We start from the raw sequence: 19951 nt of genomic DNA, 5'->3' as shown, positions 1-19951 counted from the left end.
TGATCATTCATGTAGTTAACCCTTTATAAAGTTAATAAATATTTTATAATTATTTGAAAATGACGTAAGGGCATGGCTTGGCTGGCTTCATAAGTCAATGGGATTAAGTATTCTCACCTAGCTGGTCCCCACCTAATTTTTTTAAGATCCCTAACCACCGTCAGATTCAGATAGATCCATTCCGTCAACTGAGTTTGACCACCGGACGACGTGTCCCACGTAGGCCTCCCGTACCCTATCCCCCCACCATTATCATTAACGCCATCCCGTCTCTTAATTTTTCGTCCCCCACCATTTTACTGTTATCTCCGTCCTACCACACCCAGAATTCGCCACGTCGCCTCTGCATCAACTGTTACGTCATATATCTCCCGCGAAAAAAACGGCAGGTCTTCGCTCTTATTCTTTTATACACTCCTTTTCGTCTCTCTTTTTTCTCTATTATCTGTGATTTTTTTCTTTTATTTTATCTCTATAGTTTCCCATGGAAAAGAAGCAGCGAGCTTCAGAACTGCCGTTCTTGAACTCCGATGAATTCCTCCGCCGGATCTCCCCCGCGTCCGACCGAACCATCCACGATGATTCCAGCGATCATGTTAAGCCACACATCAAGGAAATGGATTTCTTTTCTATTGATAACCAATCACATGATAATAAGGGTTCATCATCTTCTTCTTTTGATGTAAACGTAAGGTTCTTCCTCTCCTTTTCATTGAACTCGTCAGTTTTGGTGTTATGGAAATTAATAGTTTAAATTTGCTGTTTCAGACTGGATTAAATCTTCTGAGCTCAAGCCAGGGAGTTTCATGGATAAGTAATGAAAAGAAACCCAACACTGAAGTAAGTTATAGTTTTCACAGTTCTTTTTAGCTTCTTTTCGATCGGTCAGTGTAAATTTTCTAATGGAGTATTGGGTTTCTTTTCCCAGATGAGTGTTCTTAAAATCGAGTTAGAAAGGTTACACGAAGAGAATCGGAGACTGAGAAGCATGTTGGATCAGATTACAAGAAGCTACAATGAACTACAAGGTCAACTATTCATGGTGGTGCAAAAAAAGGCGCTTGCAAACAATAAACAACAGGTGAAAAACCCATGGAATATTCAAATATATCTTCCCATCTTCATCTTCATCTTCATCTTCATCTTCATCTTCCTGGGTGTTTCTGGTTCATGAGGTTATAGAGCGAGAAAGTGGTTTTTTATAATCCATTAAAATCTCAACCCTAATTAAGATACATTTTTTAATATGCAAAAAGACTTGGTTAACTTGCTTTTGATGAATCGGAAACAGTGCTCACTTGATCCCGTATCATCTGTCGCTCAATATCTTATTGCTATGATCTCAGTTCTTCGCATTTAAAAATTGAACTTTGGGAACCCTTATCTTATGACCAAAATCTCATAAAAGCTTGCCTATCCATGTGCTCCTTTATGACCAAAACACCTTTGGATTCATTAAATTTTCTTCCTTCAAATCACATGAATCTGTATTCGTTATCGACGAATTCATTGAAATATATAAAATTATATGTAAGAGAAAGGTATGGAGATTCGTTGAAAAGGGTGTCAAAATTTTATTTTCTCGTTAATGAAATATCATCAAAGTTAAGGTTCATGATCAAAAGGGTCGGTTTCTAAACAGCTGAAGATGGAGGAGTAAATGGCATGTCAGTCCAACAATTAATGGTCCCCCGACCATCGGTAGCATTAGATGTGAATGAGCCCTCGGCATCTGACGACAAGAGGCATGAATTGTCAGCAAAGTCTCCGGAAAACAACAATATGGAAGTCGTGTCGATGGAAGGCGACCGCCGGACTGTTCTTACTCAAGGCAAGCGCGTCTCCGTCGTAGAAGACGGCATCGATCTAATGTCTCGAACCCGGGGTTCACTAAAAGTCCAATGGTGGATCAGTCAAAGAGCGAAGAGCAAGTCTCTGAGGTACCTTTCAGGAATGCCAGAGTGTCGGTTAGGGCAAGATCAGAGGCTCCCATGGTAACTAATAGTGCTACGTTTTTTTGCATACGATTTTGAAAGAGAGTGTAAGTGGAAATGGTGGATGGTTAGTTTTTTTTGTGGTGCAGATAAGTGATGGGTTCAATGGAGGAAATATGGTCAAAAGATGGCCAAGGGTAACCCTTGCCCACGCGCCTACTACCGGTGCACCATGGCTGTTGGCTGCCCAGTTCGAAAGCAGGTACAAAGATGTGCGGAGGACAAAAGTGTTCTAATAACATACGAAGGAAACCACAATCACCCTCTACCGCCAGCGGCCACCGCAATGGCTAAAACAACCTCAGCGGCGGCAGCCATGTTGATATCGGGTTCAACCACAAGCAAGGATGGAGTACAATCAGTTAGTTCCAGCTACTTCAACTCTTTACCCTACGCATCCACAATGGCGGCACTATCTGCTTCCCGGTCGTTCCCCATCGTAACGCTCGACTTAACTCAGGGCCCAAACCCCGTTCCGTACATACGTCCGCCGCCTTTCACGCCCACATTTCCATTACCTTTGCATGTTTACCCTATTTTTGCTCCCAACAAGCTTTCTCCATTTCCGGGAATGCAGATGGGGCAAGAACGTAGTGCTTCCATGGTCGAAACTGTCACCGCCGCCATTGCTTCTGACCCAAATTTCGCCGCCGCCTTAGCTGCCGCTATTTCAAAAATCATGGGAACGCCACCGACTCTGAGCAACAATGGTGGGAATAATAATAACAGTTCCTCCAATGGGGTCCCTGGTCTTCCGGGTTCACCACAGCTTCCGCAGTCTTGCACCACTTTCTCCACTAACTAGCGGGTGATGATCAATTTTACTTGGTAGTTCCATGCTATATATATATATATATATATATATATATATGACAGATGTGTATAATACACCCAGCAAATTGATCAAATTTTGCTATGTAGTTCCACTGTGGGGCACTTGATTCCTGAAAAATAAGGGTTTACTGCACAAACATTTTTCTCACGAACACGTTTTCATCACTTTCGGACAATACAAGATATCTTAAACTATACCAGACAGTTGGTACTTGTCAATGAAGATATATTCCGTCCGCAGCCAACATCTTCCACCCATAATAAGGAGAATAAAGCACCATGCCCATGTTCATGTCCATGTCCAATGAATCAGCTCCTTGGGTTTTAACGAATTCAAACTGAAAATACAACCAGGTTCAAGCCAATAACATTTGCCAGTTGCACCTGTGTGACTCGGGCATTATCATCGGATTCTTGGCTCATTTGAAGAGTGCAGTATATAAGGGTCCTGGGTTTCAAGCCAGAACAATACTTCACGTTTGGTGCCATCGTTGAGTTCCTCCAAATGCTTCAATGCGTCTTGGGCCACGTTTGGCGTCGAGAACTCGTCGTTAAGCTCGGAAGTTGATGCACTGAAGAGTTTTGAGGAACTTACGGACGCTGCCAAACTGGAGAAAACCCTCATTATCCCATGTATGGCAATGAATAATATGGATGGATTATGATATTTGTCTTTGTTTATTTTTGAATTCAAATAGATTCAGAATTCATGTAATATTACTCATATTGGATACTTGGACATAATGTAGTATCATAGCTTATGTAATTCCTTTTCTAGCCTCAATTGTATGTGTTTGATTCTTGTTATAGAATGAGAACATATGAATATATCGGCAATGAAAGGGGAGAACCAATTTGCAGTGGACCCTTTGACGACTCTGATATTCTTTTAGCATCGGTAATACAAATATCCAGCAGAAGCAATCGTTCAAATTGAGACCTCTAAGAAAAATTACACTCCCTTTAATTATTAGGTTGCATAATTGATTTTAAGAAAAAAAATATTACGTTTTGAAGAGGCTAAATGACATATTCGCTATTTTTAGGTTATATATAATTTTATAGTTGTACTAATATAAAATTTATAGAATCTAAAGGGACTAAAATAAAATTTACCATTTAGAGGACAGAACGTTGCCTGCCTCCTACAATGCTGCCTCCAATACTTCCAGAGCCAAAATTAAACAGCTGTGGATGCCAAAATTGTGCTTCATTTCCAAGTACAATGACTATATTCTATCTTAAAACCTAATAAACAGCATACGTCTACTGGGACAAAGCAAATTCTGACAAAAAGGAGAAGAAGAAGAATCCCACAAGTTTTAAACATGATTATATATCGAATCCTCTCATCTGTTTCGTGTGAAAATTTAAACTGAAAAGTTCACTGTTCAGAACGAGCCATTAAACTTAACTGTTGACATCAGAGAGAGGACCATGGGAAGGAGATGGTTATAAAAGGTGCATAGTCCTAGTAACTTCTGCCCCAATAGGTCCACTTCTTTGCAGGCTTCCCAGAAGCAAAGCATTTCGTACCTGTTCAATATTTTCCTTTGTATGAGTGAAGAATTATATAAAAGACATAATTTCCTATTCCTCTTACTCACTAATCATTCCTCTCATTCGAATAACTCACAGCTTGTTCACGGATACAGATTTTCAGGTAATTACTCGGAGCAGTAAAAGCTTACGGTGTAACAGTTTATAGAAAAACATTAAGACTTAGCTGGAGCCTCAGCCAAGTACCTTCTGGGAGCTCAGGTTGTTCAAATGGGATACAGAGAGACTTAGCTGCTCCCATCTAACCCTTTGTCCGTGCTTTCACATCTTTCTCCGCATCCTATAATATACCAAACATAAAACTGTGTTTTTAAGAAAATGAGCAAGATGCCTGGAGAGATTTAAATGTATCCAACTCATTCTGGTGCCTAACAAAACATTTCAGATTAATGATGCAATTCAGAGATGAAGGGTAACATGTAAGAAGCTAAAGAACACCTCATACATGCTAAATTGTCATGATCCATGTAAATAGTAAGGATTCTGCAAATTCAAGTCATAACTCCTCATCACACCAAGGAGCTAAGATCAGTTTCTTTTGCCCAAGCCCTTTTACAAACTCATCCCAAGTTTTTACAACTTCAACGCAAGCATCTCTCTTTTGTTTTGCAATGTCAAATAGGTTCTGTTGAATCTTTTCCAACATTCCTTTTACTTGTTCAACCAAAAGAGGTTGCGGACGGATTAACTTGATTATTTGCCAAGTCTCGGGGTCCTATTTCATTCCTTAGGGGAACACCTTTCATTTACCAGCCTCTGAGAGGGTTCCCACAGTGGCAGCACAGGCATCAAAGATGCCTTGAGTATCTGTATCTTCGTAAGGCACAGGAATCACAATAACTTAAAAAGCCGCTACTTTTGGTGGAAGCACTAAGCCTTTGTTATCTCCATGAACCATCACCATTACCCCAATCTGAAAAAATGAAAGGTGGAAATTGTATGCGTGGCTAAGGATTGTTTTCACCTCCAGGCCTTTGCAATCACTTAAATCAACAAAATATAAATGGCAGGATGGTCAGAAAATAAAATTGCTTAACTATTATCGGATTTTACGATCGGCATTGAAGGGCAGGTTAAATTAAGGAATCTGGAACTGAAAACATAAGTGAAAAAAACTGAGAGAAGAAAACGTGAACTCTCACCTAGAACGCTAGTGGATGCTTTGGTTTGCCTTAGCTTATTCTCTCGACGCAGTGAAGAGAAGAGAATATAAAATAAAGGAAACAGAGTGAGCGGCGGGGAGGAAGATGATAAGTGAGTGTAAAACCCTGGACTTGATTCACTTGGGCTTGGAAACTGGGAACCCCTTTAGCGGGCAAATTAAATTCGTAGGGTCAACGGCTCCGAATCTATTTTCAATTCTTCTTTTAAAAATAAGGGTAAACTACATATTTAGACCTAAACTACCAATTTTGATCCGTTTGAGTACCTAAACTTTTAATTTTTTAAAAACCATACCTAAAGTTTAGTTTTTGTTTCATTTTTGTAGCCCAATTAAAAACTTAATGTTAAGCTTTTAAAAAGTTGAAAGATTAGGTACTAAAAAGGACCAAATTTGATAGTTTAGGTACTAAACACGTTCAGTTTTTAACGTGAGTATTAAAATGAAATAAAAACTAAACATTAAGTATGATTTTGAAAAAATTAAAAGTTTAAATACTAAAATAGACCAAAATCAATAATTTAAATACTAAAATTGTAGTTTACCCAAAATATAATTGTAATTTTCCTTGGGACAGAGTCAAAGAGAATTGGCAAACATGTTTATAAAGCAAAGGGTAAACTACAACCTTTTGTCACCAAATTATTATTTCACATTTTCTGTTTTAGTTATCAAATTATTTTTCTAAAATTAAGTGTCTAATATTACATTTTTTACTTTAATCACCCGCTGTTGATTCGATTGGTTATTTAAAGAAAATTAACCCTCTTGAATACTTAAAGGGTAAAAACCCTAATTTATTAAGCCAAAAAAGGGTCATGACAGTGGAGTACTAAAATGAAACAAAATGTAAATGTATGTATAATTTAAAAAAAAAATAAAAGTTTAAGTACTAAAATAGAATAAAAGTGATACTTTAGGTACTAAATATGTACTTTATCCTGCGATAAATATATATATTATATGTGTATTCTTAGCATATGAAAGAATCATATATTTATATTATTGGAATTATGCCAACGAGTGTTACGATGAGAATTTAGGAATTTGAGCTTATAAGATCAAGTTTGAATTCTACTATAATCACTCTTAGTAGACGATCATTAAATTCCTATATAAATCCCATTAGGTCTTAGGTACGCCCTGACCTTGGATTGAGGAGCTACTTTTAACCTAAACTTTTATGTACAAAATGTGTGTGTATATATATATATATATATATTATTGGAATTATAAGACATCAAATTTTGTATTATCTAAAATATTTTAAAAATATATAACAAAACAAAATATACTTTGATTTCCTTAATTCGACTCTTCCCTGTGGAAGACTTGCAAGAATGGCATTAGAATCTGATTTTCGAAGAAATAAAATACAGAATGGCATAATAATTTATGTAATAATGGCACCAGGCACTGCTCTACCAAAGCATTTTCAACTTTTATGAGTTACTTTACTCGAACTCGAGACATGCTTAAACGGAATCAAATTGCTTACCACTTGAACCAAATCGTTGATAAGTATAATTGAGCCTTTGAAGCTATAAAAAATGTAAAAATAGAGTAGAATGGTTGAAAAAAGAAAGAGATGAATGAGTTAGATTACACTGCTTTCACTGAAAGAAGAACAAAATTCAAAGAGCAAAATACCTAAACCATCTCTTAGATTGGTTCCGGCGGCACTACTTTTAAACCCCGAATCCATTCGCAGAAGCTCGGATCGTCGAAGTGTACGAAACTGCTTTTCAGTTTCGTCCGCTGTTCTGTTGTCAGGCTCCGAAGCTGTGGAAATCTTGCCTCCTGCATCAGTGTCACACAATAGCTATGGATTCGTCACAAAGGGTTTAAAAGCCAACAGGCTTCTACATTTTTAATTTTTAATTTTCTCTTACCTGCTCGTACGGAGGATCCTTGTGTGCTGGTATCAGCCGAGAAACAAAATACCGAGCCTGAGAGCTCCCCTCCTGAAATGAAATTGGATCGTTAGATTATTCTCTGTCAACTGCTAACAAAATAAACACACAACACAACAATGCACAGCTAATAGAATGTTGGGATCAATCAAGGCAAAAGAGAACCTTGAATGCAAGGATCCGAGGTGCTGGAAATCGTAACTCTGAGATTTCTGCCGCCAATGTTCTACAAGATGCCAAAGCTGCTGCACTTCTTCCTTCGTCAGCTGCGAGTTCAGCACCCTGAAGCCAGCAGTTAACGGGGAGATGTTTAATATTATTTCCAGGAAAATATATAAACCTAGCTTTAAACCCACAGATCAGTCTCTTTCAGGACACAAGCATGTCGTGCAAACAAATACAAGTGAAAGAACAGTGAACACGAAAATGTATACATCCAGGGCAGATAGTCGCTGGTAATTTATATATACATATTACAGAGACAGGTTACTGTGCAGAATTTCATTCACAGTTACATATATAAACGTGTTAGATGGACAACATAGCTACGGCCACATTTACTTTGAGCATTTATCAAAAGCATGAACAGCTTCTTAGTTCCAGTCCTTCCCTCTACGGCAGGCTACATCACTTTTCTACCATGCCCTAATATCTATACAACCTGAATAGATGATTTTCATGAAGAGCATAGATATGTTAACAGACCGGATCCTTTATAACACAGAAGAGCATGCCAGACTCATAAATCAGAGATGGCAACATAGGAGCAAAAGTATCCAGAAAGCAAATATAGCAACATATAAAACATGAGAAAGCTAGAAGACGGGTTGATTTACATACCAACCAAACGAACACATCTGTACCATGGTCTAGAACAACAGCTGTATCAGACTGCATGGCAAGATCATAAGCAGGCAATTCTTCAAAGGTGCCTCCTTCCCGATGCATAAGACAGCGAGCAGCAATCATGCGAAGTGAAAGATCAAAGGACGCATTCAAAAACAGATTCTGCAGTACAGACCTCTCATCTTCATGACCAACTATACTTCCTAACAGTGGCCCCCTCCTAAGATGGAATAGAAGCTCAGGTAGTAAAGAGACTTCTTTAGGGAACAGGTAAAGCTTTGACTTTGGTATTTGAGACCCAAAATTTAAAGCAATGTCTTTGACTCTTTCATCTATTGTATTCTGCATATCAATTGCATCAGAATAACTTTTTGCTCGCAATAGAGTCCTCTTGGCAATTATGACTGCAGCCACTTCATCTTGAACACTTTGAAGATAGGCTGAAACACTTTCCACAGTTGGCAGTCTGATAGTAATTACTCTAGCTATATCAGCTTGATAAACATTTGAGTATTGAATAGCAAACTGGAAAAATACGTAATCACTCTTTATGTCATGTTTATTCTCCAACGATATTGAGAAGCATTGTGTTTCTTCAACACTCAGCATTTGAATACATAGAGAAATATCATTTTTAAAGGTTTCATGAGTGTCTATATGTGCCTCTTCACCAGGACCTACAACCTGAGTAACAAGAATATCATCAGAACAGCGAATCTCCAACAAACCATGGGAACCAGCAGCTCTGGCAGATGCCCTTTGCAAGTTTACACCAAAGGCTTCACCAAAGTCATCATGAAGAACCAACACACCTCCTGAAGCATTTGCAAGAGGCTGCAGCACAGGAACCATTACAGGACAAGTCCCAGCACATAGAACGTCAACCACTATGTTCTGTTGATAAGCCTCACGACCAAGACGTTCCATCCATTTCAATGCTGTCTTTTCTTTATGAGGATAATTAGGGTGAGTATAAGAATGCGGGACAGACCCAGGACCATAAGTATTTGGTCCACCAGCACAAACAATGATCCTACTATTGCCACCTGGCCTTTTAACTACACCTCGAGACATATCTACAGATGGTCCTTGAATAATTGCCATAGCAACCTCAACAGTACCCAAGCACCTATCCCTTGACACTTCTGGAACATTCAACTTGTATGGCCTTAGTGAAGAGAATATTAGGTGTGCAATCTCTTTTGAAGCATGCATTGGTGACAGGTAAATACCGGTTCCATAAATCAAACTTTTCATGGACTCCTGAGTTGAAGTGACACCTGGAATCACATCAGCAGATGCTATTGATTCGACCGAAAAGTCATAGACTGATACTGTACGACCATACAAAATAATTCCTATTCTTGTTGTTGGTGGCACTGAATCAACAAATGCATGCAAGGAGCTCTGTAAATGCTGAAGATGTGGTTCATCTAAACATTCATCTATAACAAGAACAACTGGTGCAGAAGTTCTGGAATCAGTAACCGGCACAAAACTTGGTCTCTTATTCCCAGTTTGAATAAAATCAACCAAAGGAGATGACAGCTCGGGAAAATTACGGAGCTCTTCCTTGTTGAATGCGACATATTCACCTTCACTTCCATTTAGATTTTTGCATATTACACACTGCCATTGGCCAGAGCCAATTAGTATGTTGGAATAAAGATTTGAATAAGCTCCACAATTATGGCATCGATGAGGATCACGTTGTATCACTTGAGGACCTGTTGAAGTCTCCCTTCCAGGAGAAACCAATACTCCAAAGCCTAAACTAGGTAGATTTGCTAGTTTCTTGTGTTTCAACACCTAACATACAGAATAGATGGTAGAGGAGCAGAAATAAGTTATAAGAACAAATAGCGTGTAGAAATGATATGTACAAATCACAAATTGCAAAAAAAGAACATTGAGACTTGGGTATCAAAAGCATAGAAAATTGACTGATAAAAATATTTCAGGTTTTCACTTCATTCCACATAGAACAAAAAGATACCTTATGAGCTGAGAATAAAACACAAGGTGACTCTCCGGCAGGCACTGATTCATCAACAGCACTGGGAAGTTGTTGTTGAAGCTCAACTGATCCATTTGAAAAATGGGGAGGTGAAGATGTGGGCAAAGAAGAACCTGATGAGAAAGCCACTGGCTGAGGAGTTGCAGGGGACGTTCGGAAAGGCACCGCAGCAGGCCGGACTGGCATTGTAAATACCGGAGGGCCGGGTGGAGTACTCAGATGGGGAATAGGGCTTCCAGTTTTGACCCCATTTTCCGGTAATAGCATAATCGGATTCTTCATTGAAGGAGAAGCGATATCTGGTTGTAAATTTGGTGGAGTATATCTAGCTGATCCGGGTGAAATTGTCGTAGCAGCAGTAATTGGACTTTTATCCCGATCAGGTGAAGGAGAAGCTTGTGGTGGAGTAGCCATTGCAATCGGAACGAAAGCTTTCCCTAATTGAATATCAAGACAGTGAAACAAGGGGACTAAACGGGGTAACGCAATTCCCGAACAAGGTGCAGGTTCAATCTTTTGCCAAGAACTCCGATGCAGTGTTCAAACCAGAAAAGGCGACACAAAAACACAAAACCCCATAAACAAACAACAGCAAAGATTGGATTTTGAAGGAAACCCGTCTCAAGAAACCCAAAGCAAATGCAAGAATTCAATCAAGATTGAAGAATCCATCCCCACCCGTAAGTTCATCAGAATTCACCTTCCAATATATAAAAACGAACTGAGTTGATCACTTAGCTCGGTCACCTAAATCAATTAACAACCCCGGAATTAAATATAGGTCTTTTTATGCATATAACAGATTTTTTTTTGAAGGAAAGCTCATACCTGATGCGAGAGGAGTAAGAAAGAAATGATAATCTCTTTGTTTGAACTATCATGGACTTTGAATCATAAAAATATTTGACTCGTTTTAATCGAACTCACTGTTCGTTGCTCTCTGTGTTGAGTTTTAGGTAAAGAAAGCCCCAGGGACAGAGCCCAGTGTCACTTTGCTACCTACTGTAATTTTTTCTCAGTAGAAAAAATATATTAAAATATGACATTTATAAATATATGTGCCACATTAGAAAATTTTCTATAGCTTAAGGGGGCATTTGTCCTATTATCCCATGAGAGCAATCTATATCGAATCCAAAGAGAAAGCCCGTTGAGAATTACAGATTCCTGTCCAGGAAAGATTAATTTTGAGCCTTTTGGTCTTGCACAAAGAAACGAAAGGGGAAAACGTCAAACCCTAGAATTTGTGCGAGCGAAATTAAACCTTCTTTTTTAGGCGAAGAATAATGAGTGAAAGACAAGAGCTTCAGCTGGATCCGCAGATTCAATCGCCTCAGGGTTCATCGAAAGATGACATGGTTTCGTGGGTGGTTGCGTTGGAGACTGCTTTGCTGCCATGCTTGCCCGCCAGGGAGCTTCAAGCTATTGACCGTTCTCCCCACCCTTCTCATCAGAGTCAGTAGCTCTCACCCTCTCCTTTATCCCCACAGTGTTTCCATTTCGTTTTCTTCATATATGTAGCAGTAAAGATGATCTGCCATGTTGCTTGTATAGTCTTTGATAATTGTTCTTATTCTGATACTTGGTTCCACATTTTTCACTGTTCAGAATCAGATGTGCTTGAATGAATGCATTAATTTGCTAACGTAGTACCCAGAAAAAGTTCAGAGAAATTTAAAATCCTTGTGTTTTAAAATGGCTTTTTGATTTGCAATTGCTACAGTTGATGTGGAGAGGCATGCCAGAGATTTCATGGAGGCTGCCAAGAAGCTTCAGTTATACTTCCTTGGCCTGCAACGTGAGGATCAGCCAACTAAGGCTGAAATGCTCAGAAAAGTAAACCCGTTCAACTTTTTTGTGTATGATTAAGCCACTCCAAAGAAGCCTAATTTGACTTGTTTCTTGTTCTGTTCTAACAGGAGATTGCAACAATGGAAGAAGAATTGAGAATGAAGTCAGAGATCATCAAGAATCAGGAAAGATTGATCCAAGGATGGAAGAAGGATTTGAGTGATCAACTGGTTAAACACAATACTGAACTGGAGAGAGTGTAGCTGATTAAGATTAAGCATTAATGATATGCTAATCTCTTGGGTTATAATTTGTTTGAGATTGGTCCAACCTAGGGTATAGCTTTACTACCAGTTGTGTTACATCAGCTGCTTGTGCAACTGAAGAAAGTACAGTAAATACAATCCTTTGATGTACTAAATTTAGTCGTTTTATGCTTTCTACCTTCCAATGACAAATGGTAAAAAAAATCCATGTATTCATTACTCTGATTAGGAACAACAGCAACTAAAGAAGTGTATAGAGAGTTTAATAATAATCCATAGATTAAAACATAAACATGAAGCCCTAGTTAAAGAGAACATGTCACAAAACAACTATTAGATTTGATGGCAATAGCTATCTAATTGACCATCATCCATGTTCCATACACATGGCCTTCTTCTCAAGTTGGATGCAAGAGAAAAAGGACTATTTCGAGCTTTCCATCTACTTTTTTGCATAGGTAATCAGCATCTGGTTTTGCTGCATCTTGAAACCTTGTAGTGCCTGCATCGCAACTGTTGATTGCATCTCATTTTCATACTCCACGAAGGCAATACCTGGCTTTGTTTCCACCATTCTAACATCCTTTAAACCAGGGTATTGATTGAAGAGCATTTGCAGCATCATTGTGGTCGCATCATGAGGAAGATTCTGAATAAACAGAATGCTATTTGGTGGCGCAGGAGCTTCCGGCACAATTGGTCTAGCACCCAGGTAAGGTAATTGTGATAGCTGCAGGAAAAGATGGAGAAATTAACGAGAAATATCTATTTGCTTAACCTTATTCTCTTTTTTCTTGATATGTAACTGATACTAATTTTTAAGTGAATAGTGTAACTAGACCCTCAAGCAAATAACATGTTTCATTTGATTACAACTCAAAAGTGTCTAATTTTAGACCGTTAGTGTTTTGGATCATCACGAGTCTCATAGAGTCTAATGATATAGAATAGTCAAGTTCACTTGGCATCCGAGATTCATCAGAGCAAGCAAATAGGCCAGAAGTCTTCAATACAGCAAAGCACAGCAAATTCCCATGTAGTTGAATAAAGATGCTCTTGCAGCAACCAGATTCAGCAGCTCAAAAGTTATAAATGTGGCCAAAGACTGAAATATATAACCTAAACAATCCATACTAATAGCATAATTGCAAGATTAAGTAAAGATAATTCAACCAGAGTTCGCAGAGAGAGAAACATGGTCAATCCATGATAAGATACTATATCCATATCACTTACAGGAGGTATTGCACCATAAGCACCCGCGTAAGCTGGATTCAAACCTCCAGCTGCTTGATTCGGATCAATTTGCTCTTTCCGTTTCTTCCCTCCTACATTGAGACAACATATACTAATCTCAAGAGAAGAACATGAAAGAGAACTACACAACAGATGAAAATGTATGCCACATGTTAGAATAAGCAACAGGCCAGAGAGAGAGAGAGAGAGAGAGACCACATGCTTAGCACTGAAAGTCTAAAATATAAGCATCTAAATGAAGATTCTAAAAAGATTCAATTCAACATTAATATTTCAATGATCTGTTGTGAAAAGTTCTAACAAGGATTTTAATAAACTCAAGCTTCGCAATCCAAGTAATAGTAGAGGAAAGAACTGATTACCAACAACAGCAACGATACTACTGAACCAAACCATATATAAAACAAGAAAAATGTTAAATGCTCAACTTTTAGCATTTTCAACTGAATATAAGGGGCAAAGCAGAACGTACCCTTTTCTTCATGCCTCTTCCGCTTCTCTCGGGGTACAAAAGTGCCATCTGCTTTTGCAATTATATCTGATTTAGTCTTTGCATATTGTATTCTCTGCAAACATTTAAACATAGCTTTTGTTAGTTATTAGTAATATTAGTAGCAAATACCATGCACCTTATGCAGATAGAGAACATGGCTTATATTACAAATACCCAGAAAATCCACCTATACCTTCATAATATACTTCCTATTATTCAGAAACAAGGAAAAACAATTTTGACAAATTAAAACCAGAGCTTGGAAAGTTGTTGCAGTCTCCATCAATGACAGAAACAAGGAACCAATTGCAAAAACAAATATACCATCTCCTTGTCATAAAAGGGAAAGCCCTGCATTCGCCTAAGAGCATTGGTAGCGGAGCTAACATCCTCGAATATAACCCAAGCTTGACCTTTGTGTTTCAGCGTCTTGAATGCTAACACATCCAGTATCTTTCCGAATTGTGAGAACACGGCGTGCAACGACTTCTTCAACTCTACAATCATCACCCGAGAAAAAAATTAAACAAATCAAGGAAAAGAAAAGTACTGTAAGCGGTTTTTAAGGGGATTTGGAGAGTTGAAATACGTACGGTCGATTTTGATCTTCTCATTCAGATTGTTGATGTATAAAGTCATATTCGGAGGAATTTCTTCTCCCTGACCCTGACTAGCATCCGCCATTGTTCCCTCCTGGCTCTGGCTCTAAGCTAATACAAAAAAGAGGTGACGGGGATGAGGAAAACGTGGTTTGATTTTCAGGGTTTATTTCTTCCTGGGGGTAATTGCCCTAATCGGATGCAGAACTGTCGGTAGGGAAGGCCGATAAGGTTGAGGTTTCGACGCAGATATTTGTTAGGGATTGGTCATCTTTGGGCCCTAAAATTGAAATGGTTGGCTAGGTCCATTTAAAGTCCATAAGACTTCATAATTCTAACGATTTAAAATGGATAAAATTTGAAGGTAAAATTTTGGGTAAAGTACACAAATGGTCCCCTGATTATATGATACTACTTTTTTAAGTCTTTTAACTATTAAAAATTATAAAATAGTCATATGACTATAAAATATTGCTTTTAAGTCATTTGACTCTTAAAAGTTACATATGGTCACATGACTATTCATTATGTTCGAAATTCGTCATTTTTTGTTAAAAAATTAGCAATTATTTAACCTGGACTTCAACATGATGACTAGGATATGATAGTCGTTTGAGATTCTATGATAAGATTTTATCATATCACAATCAACAAGTTAACATTCAGCTCGAAATACCTTACATTTTTAACGGAAAAGTGATGAGTTTGAACATAGTGAATAGTCGAGTGACATTTTGTAACTTTTAATAGTCGAGGGAGTTAACTAAACAACATTCTATAGTCAAATGATCATTTTATAACTTTTAATAGTCGATGAACTTAATAAAGTAGTACCTTATAATCGAAGACCAATTGTATACTTTACCCTAAAAAATTTTTAGACTGAACAAATTTGATTTTGGTAACTCCAAAATAAATCAACTAAATTCGAATCTATAATTAAAAAAAGGGTAAATTACGTGTTTAGTACTTAAACTATCAGTCTTGGTCCGTTTTAGTATATAAACTTTCATTTTTTCAAAATCATATCTAATGCCTAGTTTTTGTTTCATTTTAGTACCACATTAAGAATTTAACATTTAATTTTAATAAAGATTACAAGTTTGGCTGTTAAAACGGACCAAAACTGATAGTTTAGGTACTAAATGCGTTAAGTTTTTAAGGGCGGATACTAAAATGAAACAAACTAAACGTTAAATATGATTTTGAAAATCTAAAAGTTTAAGTACCAAAACAGACAAAAACTTATAGTTTAAATACTAAGCGCTTCGTTTACCCTTAAACAAATATTGATAATTAATGTAATATGATCATTTCTATATTATATATTAAGTTTTTTACTTCGTTTTTTTTTTTTGGTTGAGAAACGGGGTTACAAGGTCAGCCTAGCTGTCCGAAATATCAGCTTTAAATCAACTAACCAATTTTAACAGCTTCTCAATGTGCTGTTTTTTACGTCAATTAATATTATTGTAATAATTTTTGTATTTTTTATATATTTATACTAAATAATAAACAAGTAAAAAAGTACTCCTCAATGATAAATATTAGACTATTAACAAATTCTTTATTAATTTGATTTATAAATATTATATTAAAATTTTATTAATAGCCAAACAGCAGGTCCCATCCTTCATGCCCTTTCGACCTCTGTCTATTCACTCGATAATCACTTAATAGTGTTAGACACATAGACTACTGACCCGGTTATGAGTTGTATTGGATTTGTTAATATTAGGTGGTTATTAGTTCGGGTCGGTTACTATCTCTAACCCCGAGTTTCCAATAACTCAAAACCTAAAGTATATAGCCGTCGTTCACTCCTCCATACACTCCCATCACCGCCGATCATCTTCTTCCGCAATATGCCTCCGTTCTCACAAATGGAGGTATAAATTTGCAGTTCCACTATCATATACAAGGGATAATATTGCAAAGCATAGCCTTCTGTTAACACCCAAACTAACATCCAGTGTCCCCCATAGAAACATGGCCCAAGGCTTAGCACTCTATGTAACTCATGGCATCAAAAGAAAAGATGAACTAATATGTCAATGCCCCATAACATAGTCGATAAACCCTAAACCTTAATTATACGAAACAAATACACACACAAGAAGTTAAACCTATGCAGATTTCAGCATGTAATCAAAAACCCATTTGAATTCAGCCCAAGTTGAAAACTTAACATTCAATGACTTGAACATTTCCTCCCTAGAAATTCCTCTAAATCGAAGCAAAAGAAGGCTTAACTCTAAGCTTGCTTACTTTCCCATCAACGCAATCCAGTCCACATCCACACTGCGGACACTCATAAAAGTTATCAATTGGAAAGCTTGCAGAGGCAATCCCTACCGAGAAGTCCAGCTCATCGTCATCTCTAATAACCTCCACGATGTCGAGCCATAGAAAGAAGACCTTGACGCTGATCCCAGAAAGGTCTTGGAGCTTGTTATTGGATATGATTCCGCTGATTTTCGATTTGTATTTGAGTTGGTAAGATCCTTCCAACGAGAAACTACACGTACCATTTAAATAGGCATGGAATCGACCAGTGGATTCGTCTAAATCGTACTTCACGACCCCTTTGGGGAGAAGACCGACGGGGAAGTTGTAGGCTTGGAGGACTTCGTAGGCTGACGGTGCGTCGTCGGTGACGGTGAGGGGGAATGACGATGCGAGAGGCGATTGGATTAGAAGGAAGAGGAGTAGGGTCGTCATGGGAATAGCGGAAGTGAGATCGAGAGCCATTTGTTTCTTCCTCTTTTTTTGGTTATTCCTTTTTTTCGTGTCTATGGAGAATGGGTTTAAACTTTTAAGCTGTTTTCAAAAGGAAATCTTGTGTGTTTCCTTCTGGGGACGAAGAAGATGGGTAAGGGCAGGTGGGTGCTTTGACTGGTAGAGAGTCTGGAGAGCAGGCTAGCTATGGCAGATAGCTTTCTAGTTGAAAATAGTGGTTGGTGGATGCAACGGAGCGGTGGGTGGTACAGAGTCTGTTAATTGACGCTTCCTTCTTAGGCGTTTTTACTCAAAAATCACCCAAATATATATATTATTTACCATTCAGGCATTGTTTCTCCAAATATTTTCGATCTAGTACCCTTTAACAGTAAAGCGTACTTAACCAAACGCATCTTGTAAACGTGGATGGAAGGCGCGAATCATCAAACGCGCCTTTTGTCCAAGCTGGAACCACGAGGGTAAAGCACGGATCCTCAGTCGTGTCTTTGATAGGATTCTGACACGTGATGGAAGGTGCCGATAATAATTCACGCCTTCCATTATTCCCCAAAATATCTCCTTTAATACAACCCAACCGTCCCCGTCCCCTTTAATTCCACGTCTCTCTTCCCATCTACCTATAAATACCCCATCATAAAACCCTCAAACCATAACAAAATTTTTCTCCTATTTCTTTTATTAATCATTCTAGTAAGCTTTAAGTAAGTTATGTTATTGTTTTTATAAGGTAAAAGTTTAATTATTATATTATAATCATTTAATATTTTGTTATTTTATTGTAATTTATTGTTATAATTTTTTATTGTTTTTTGCAGTTATAAAATGGAAAGCAGGTTATTGCGTTTAGATGGAAATCATATCTCCAGTCATTTTGATGATACGGTAATAAATTTAAATTGTGTTATTTTAATTATTGTGAATGTTTCATTTATTTATTTATTTTAGTATTAGTTTAGATTTTAATTTATGTACTATTTATTTAATTAGGGGAATGACCGCATATTAGATCCATTTATTCATAACGTTAAATTAGAGGAACCGAATTGTGTCTGGCCGTATTTAGCCGAGGTTGGATTCTGTTACATAGTGAGATATGAATGCATTGTAACCTTGAACTTCCCCTTATTTCTACACTAATTGAGAGGTGGAGACCAGAGACACACTTATTTTATCTTTCGTGTGGGGAGTGCACTATTACGCTGGAGGATGTTTCCATACATTTGGGGTTTTTGGTAGATGGGGATGTTATTTCTGATGTGGCGGATGGTGATTGACATTCCTTGTGCGAAGAGTATCTTGGTGATATCCCGTCTACTTTCAACGGTGGTCGAATGTCGTTAGCATGGTTGTCCTTCAACTGTATTTTTTGGTTACAAATCCAGGACATGCAGGAGTGGCCAAAACGAGATAGATGTTGACGGTAAGGTGAAAATAATTGACCGTGCATTATGCTCACCTCTAAATTGGACACCACTAGTAGTTTAAGTACTAAACGTGTTAAGTTTTTAATGGTGAAATATTAAAATAAAATAAAAATTAAACGTTAAGTATGATTTTAAGAAAAAAAAAAATTAGGTACTAAAACGAATCAAAACTGATGGTTTAGGTACTAAACACGTAATTTACCCTATTTTAATCGACTTAAACCAAAAATTAGAAAGATGGGGTAAAATATTTCAATATCACTAAATTTTAGAATTTATATTAATTTTATCATTAAAATTTACAATTTTCCAAATTTGTCTTTTTACTATTAAAAGTAATAAATGGTCCTCTGACTATAGAGTGTTGATTTGTTGAGTCCCTCAACTATTAAAAGTTACAAAATGGTTATTCGACTATTCATTATGTTTCAAACTTGTCATTTTCCGTTAAAAATTGATGACATTTTGAGTTGAAAGTTAATATGTTAATTGTGATATGATAAAATTTGATCCCGAAATCGCAAACGACAATCATATCTCAGTCATCATGTTAACGTCCAGCTTAGACCACCGCTAATTTTTTAATGAAAAAGACAAGTTTGGAACATGATGAATAGTCGAGTGACCATTTTATAACTTTTAATAGTCAATGGACTTAACAAAGTAATATTCTATAATCAGAGGTTCATCTTGTAACTTTTAATAGTCAATAAATTTAATAAAGTAGTACTTTATAATGGTGGAATATTTTTGTACTTTACCCTTAATTTAATTGTAAAAATATAAAATATTAAGAATGTATTTAATTGATATTTGGGTATAAAACATACCTTGGCATTGTCATATTGGCGTTTTCCAAATTAAAGAACAAAATAGTTAATAATTTATTTTAAGCATTGACTATTTTCTTAATTATATATTGTAGGGTAGCCACATATTCAATAAGTAGGTATTAAAATCGATTAAAACTGATAATTTAAGTACTAAACATGTAATTTATTGTATATCGTAATTGTAAGGTCTCAACACATTATTATAGAGATATAACTTGTA

At 37.1% G+C, this 19951-nt stretch overlaps 4 protein-coding genes and 1 pseudogene across 4 annotated transcripts; 2 read left to right on the top strand and 3 right to left on the bottom strand.

Moving 5' to 3' along the window:
* Positions 1-420: 420 nt before the first annotated feature.
* LOC120131156 lies at positions 421-2820 on the top strand (annotated as a pseudogene).
* Positions 2821-7174: 4354 nt separating this feature from the next.
* On the bottom strand, positions 7175-11073 carry LOC120131214 (protein transport protein SEC23-like). The gene is made up of 5 exons (XM_039148261.1): positions 10306-11073; positions 8304-10118; positions 7629-7745; positions 7443-7514; positions 7175-7350 (listed from the first exon to the last, which is right to left on the bottom strand). The coding sequence occupies exons 1-5, from the start codon at positions 10738-10740 to the stop codon at positions 7213-7215; spliced, it is 2577 nt and encodes an 858-aa protein (XP_039004192.1). The 5' UTR covers positions 10741-11073; the 3' UTR covers positions 7175-7212.
* Positions 11074-11496: 423 nt separating this feature from the next.
* On the top strand, positions 11497-12493 carry LOC120131187 (mediator of RNA polymerase II transcription subunit 28-like). Its single transcript, XM_039148234.1, has 3 exons — positions 11497-11781; positions 12050-12162; positions 12246-12493. Exons 1-3 carry the CDS (start codon positions 11613-11615, stop codon positions 12378-12380), a joined length of 417 nt encoding a protein of 138 aa, XP_039004165.1. The 5' UTR covers positions 11497-11612; the 3' UTR covers positions 12381-12493.
* Positions 12494-12639: 146 nt separating this feature from the next.
* Positions 12640-14976, bottom strand: LOC120131186 (U1 small nuclear ribonucleoprotein A-like). The gene is made up of 5 exons (XM_039148233.1): positions 14727-14976; positions 14458-14630; positions 14113-14206; positions 13620-13711; positions 12640-13113 (listed from the first exon to the last, which is right to left on the bottom strand). The coding sequence occupies exons 1-5, from the start codon at positions 14815-14817 to the stop codon at positions 12826-12828; spliced, it is 738 nt and encodes a 245-aa protein (XP_039004164.1). The 5' UTR covers positions 14818-14976; the 3' UTR covers positions 12640-12825.
* Positions 14977-16946: 1970 nt separating this feature from the next.
* On the bottom strand, positions 16947-17601 carry LOC120131157. The gene is made up of 2 exons (XM_039148217.1): positions 17546-17601; positions 16947-17483 (listed from the first exon to the last, which is right to left on the bottom strand). Exon 2 carries the CDS (start codon positions 17481-17483, stop codon positions 16959-16961), a length of 525 nt encoding a protein of 174 aa, XP_039004148.1. The 5' UTR covers positions 17546-17601; the 3' UTR covers positions 16947-16958.
* Between the last annotated feature and the right edge of the window lie 2350 nt (positions 17602-19951).

This window comes from Hibiscus syriacus, unplaced genomic scaffold (assembly GCF_006381635.1).
Source record: "Hibiscus syriacus cultivar Baekdansim isolate YM2019G1 unplaced genomic scaffold, ASM638163v2 tig00110549_pilon, whole genome shotgun sequence".
NCBI lineage: Eukaryota > Viridiplantae > Streptophyta > Magnoliopsida > Malvales > Malvaceae > Hibiscus > Hibiscus syriacus.
The sequence above is the reverse complement of the archived record's forward strand: the minus strand, read 5'-3'. Positions and strand labels throughout refer to the sequence as shown.

What these genes read in the sequence shown, in the direction of transcription:
- LOC120131214 (XM_039148261.1), bottom strand. Translation starts at nt 10,740, where the DNA reads ATGGCTACTCCACCACAAGCTTCTCCTTCACCTGATCGGGATAAAAGT. An exon ending in TTTTATTCTCAGCTCATAAG is followed by an intron (nt 10,119 to 10,305) that starts GTATCTTTTTGT and finishes TCTGTATGTTAG; the next exon opens with GTGTTGAAACACAAGAAACT. An exon ending in CTCGGATCCTTGCATTCAAG is followed by an intron (nt 7,515 to 7,628) that starts GTTCTCTTTTGC and finishes ATTTCATTTCAG; the next exon opens with GAGGGGAGCTCTCAGGCTCG.
- LOC120131187 (XM_039148234.1), top strand. Translation starts at nt 11,613, where the DNA reads ATGAGTGAAAGACAAGAGCTTCAGCTGGATCCGCAGATTCAATCGCCT. An exon ending in TCCCCACCCTTCTCATCAGA is followed by an intron (nt 11,782 to 12,049) that starts GTCAGTAGCTCT and finishes CAATTGCTACAG; the next exon opens with TTGATGTGGAGAGGCATGCC. An exon ending in AGGCTGAAATGCTCAGAAAA is followed by an intron (nt 12,163 to 12,245) that starts GTAAACCCGTTC and finishes CTGTTCTAACAG; the next exon opens with GAGATTGCAACAATGGAAGA.
- LOC120131186 (XM_039148233.1), bottom strand. Translation starts at nt 14,817, where the DNA reads ATGGCGGATGCTAGTCAGGGTCAGGGAGAAGAAATTCCTCCGAATATG. An exon ending in TGAGAAGATCAAAATCGACC is followed by an intron (nt 14,631 to 14,726) that starts GTACGTATTTCA and finishes TGATGATTGTAG; the next exon opens with AGTTGAAGAAGTCGTTGCAC. An exon ending in CCTTTTATGACAAGGAGATG is followed by an intron (nt 14,207 to 14,457) that starts GTATATTTGTTT and finishes AAATGTTTGCAG; the next exon opens with AGAATACAATATGCAAAGAC.
- LOC120131157 (XM_039148217.1), bottom strand. Translation starts at nt 17,483, where the DNA reads ATGGCTCTCGATCTCACTTCCGCTATTCCCATGACGACCCTACTCCTC.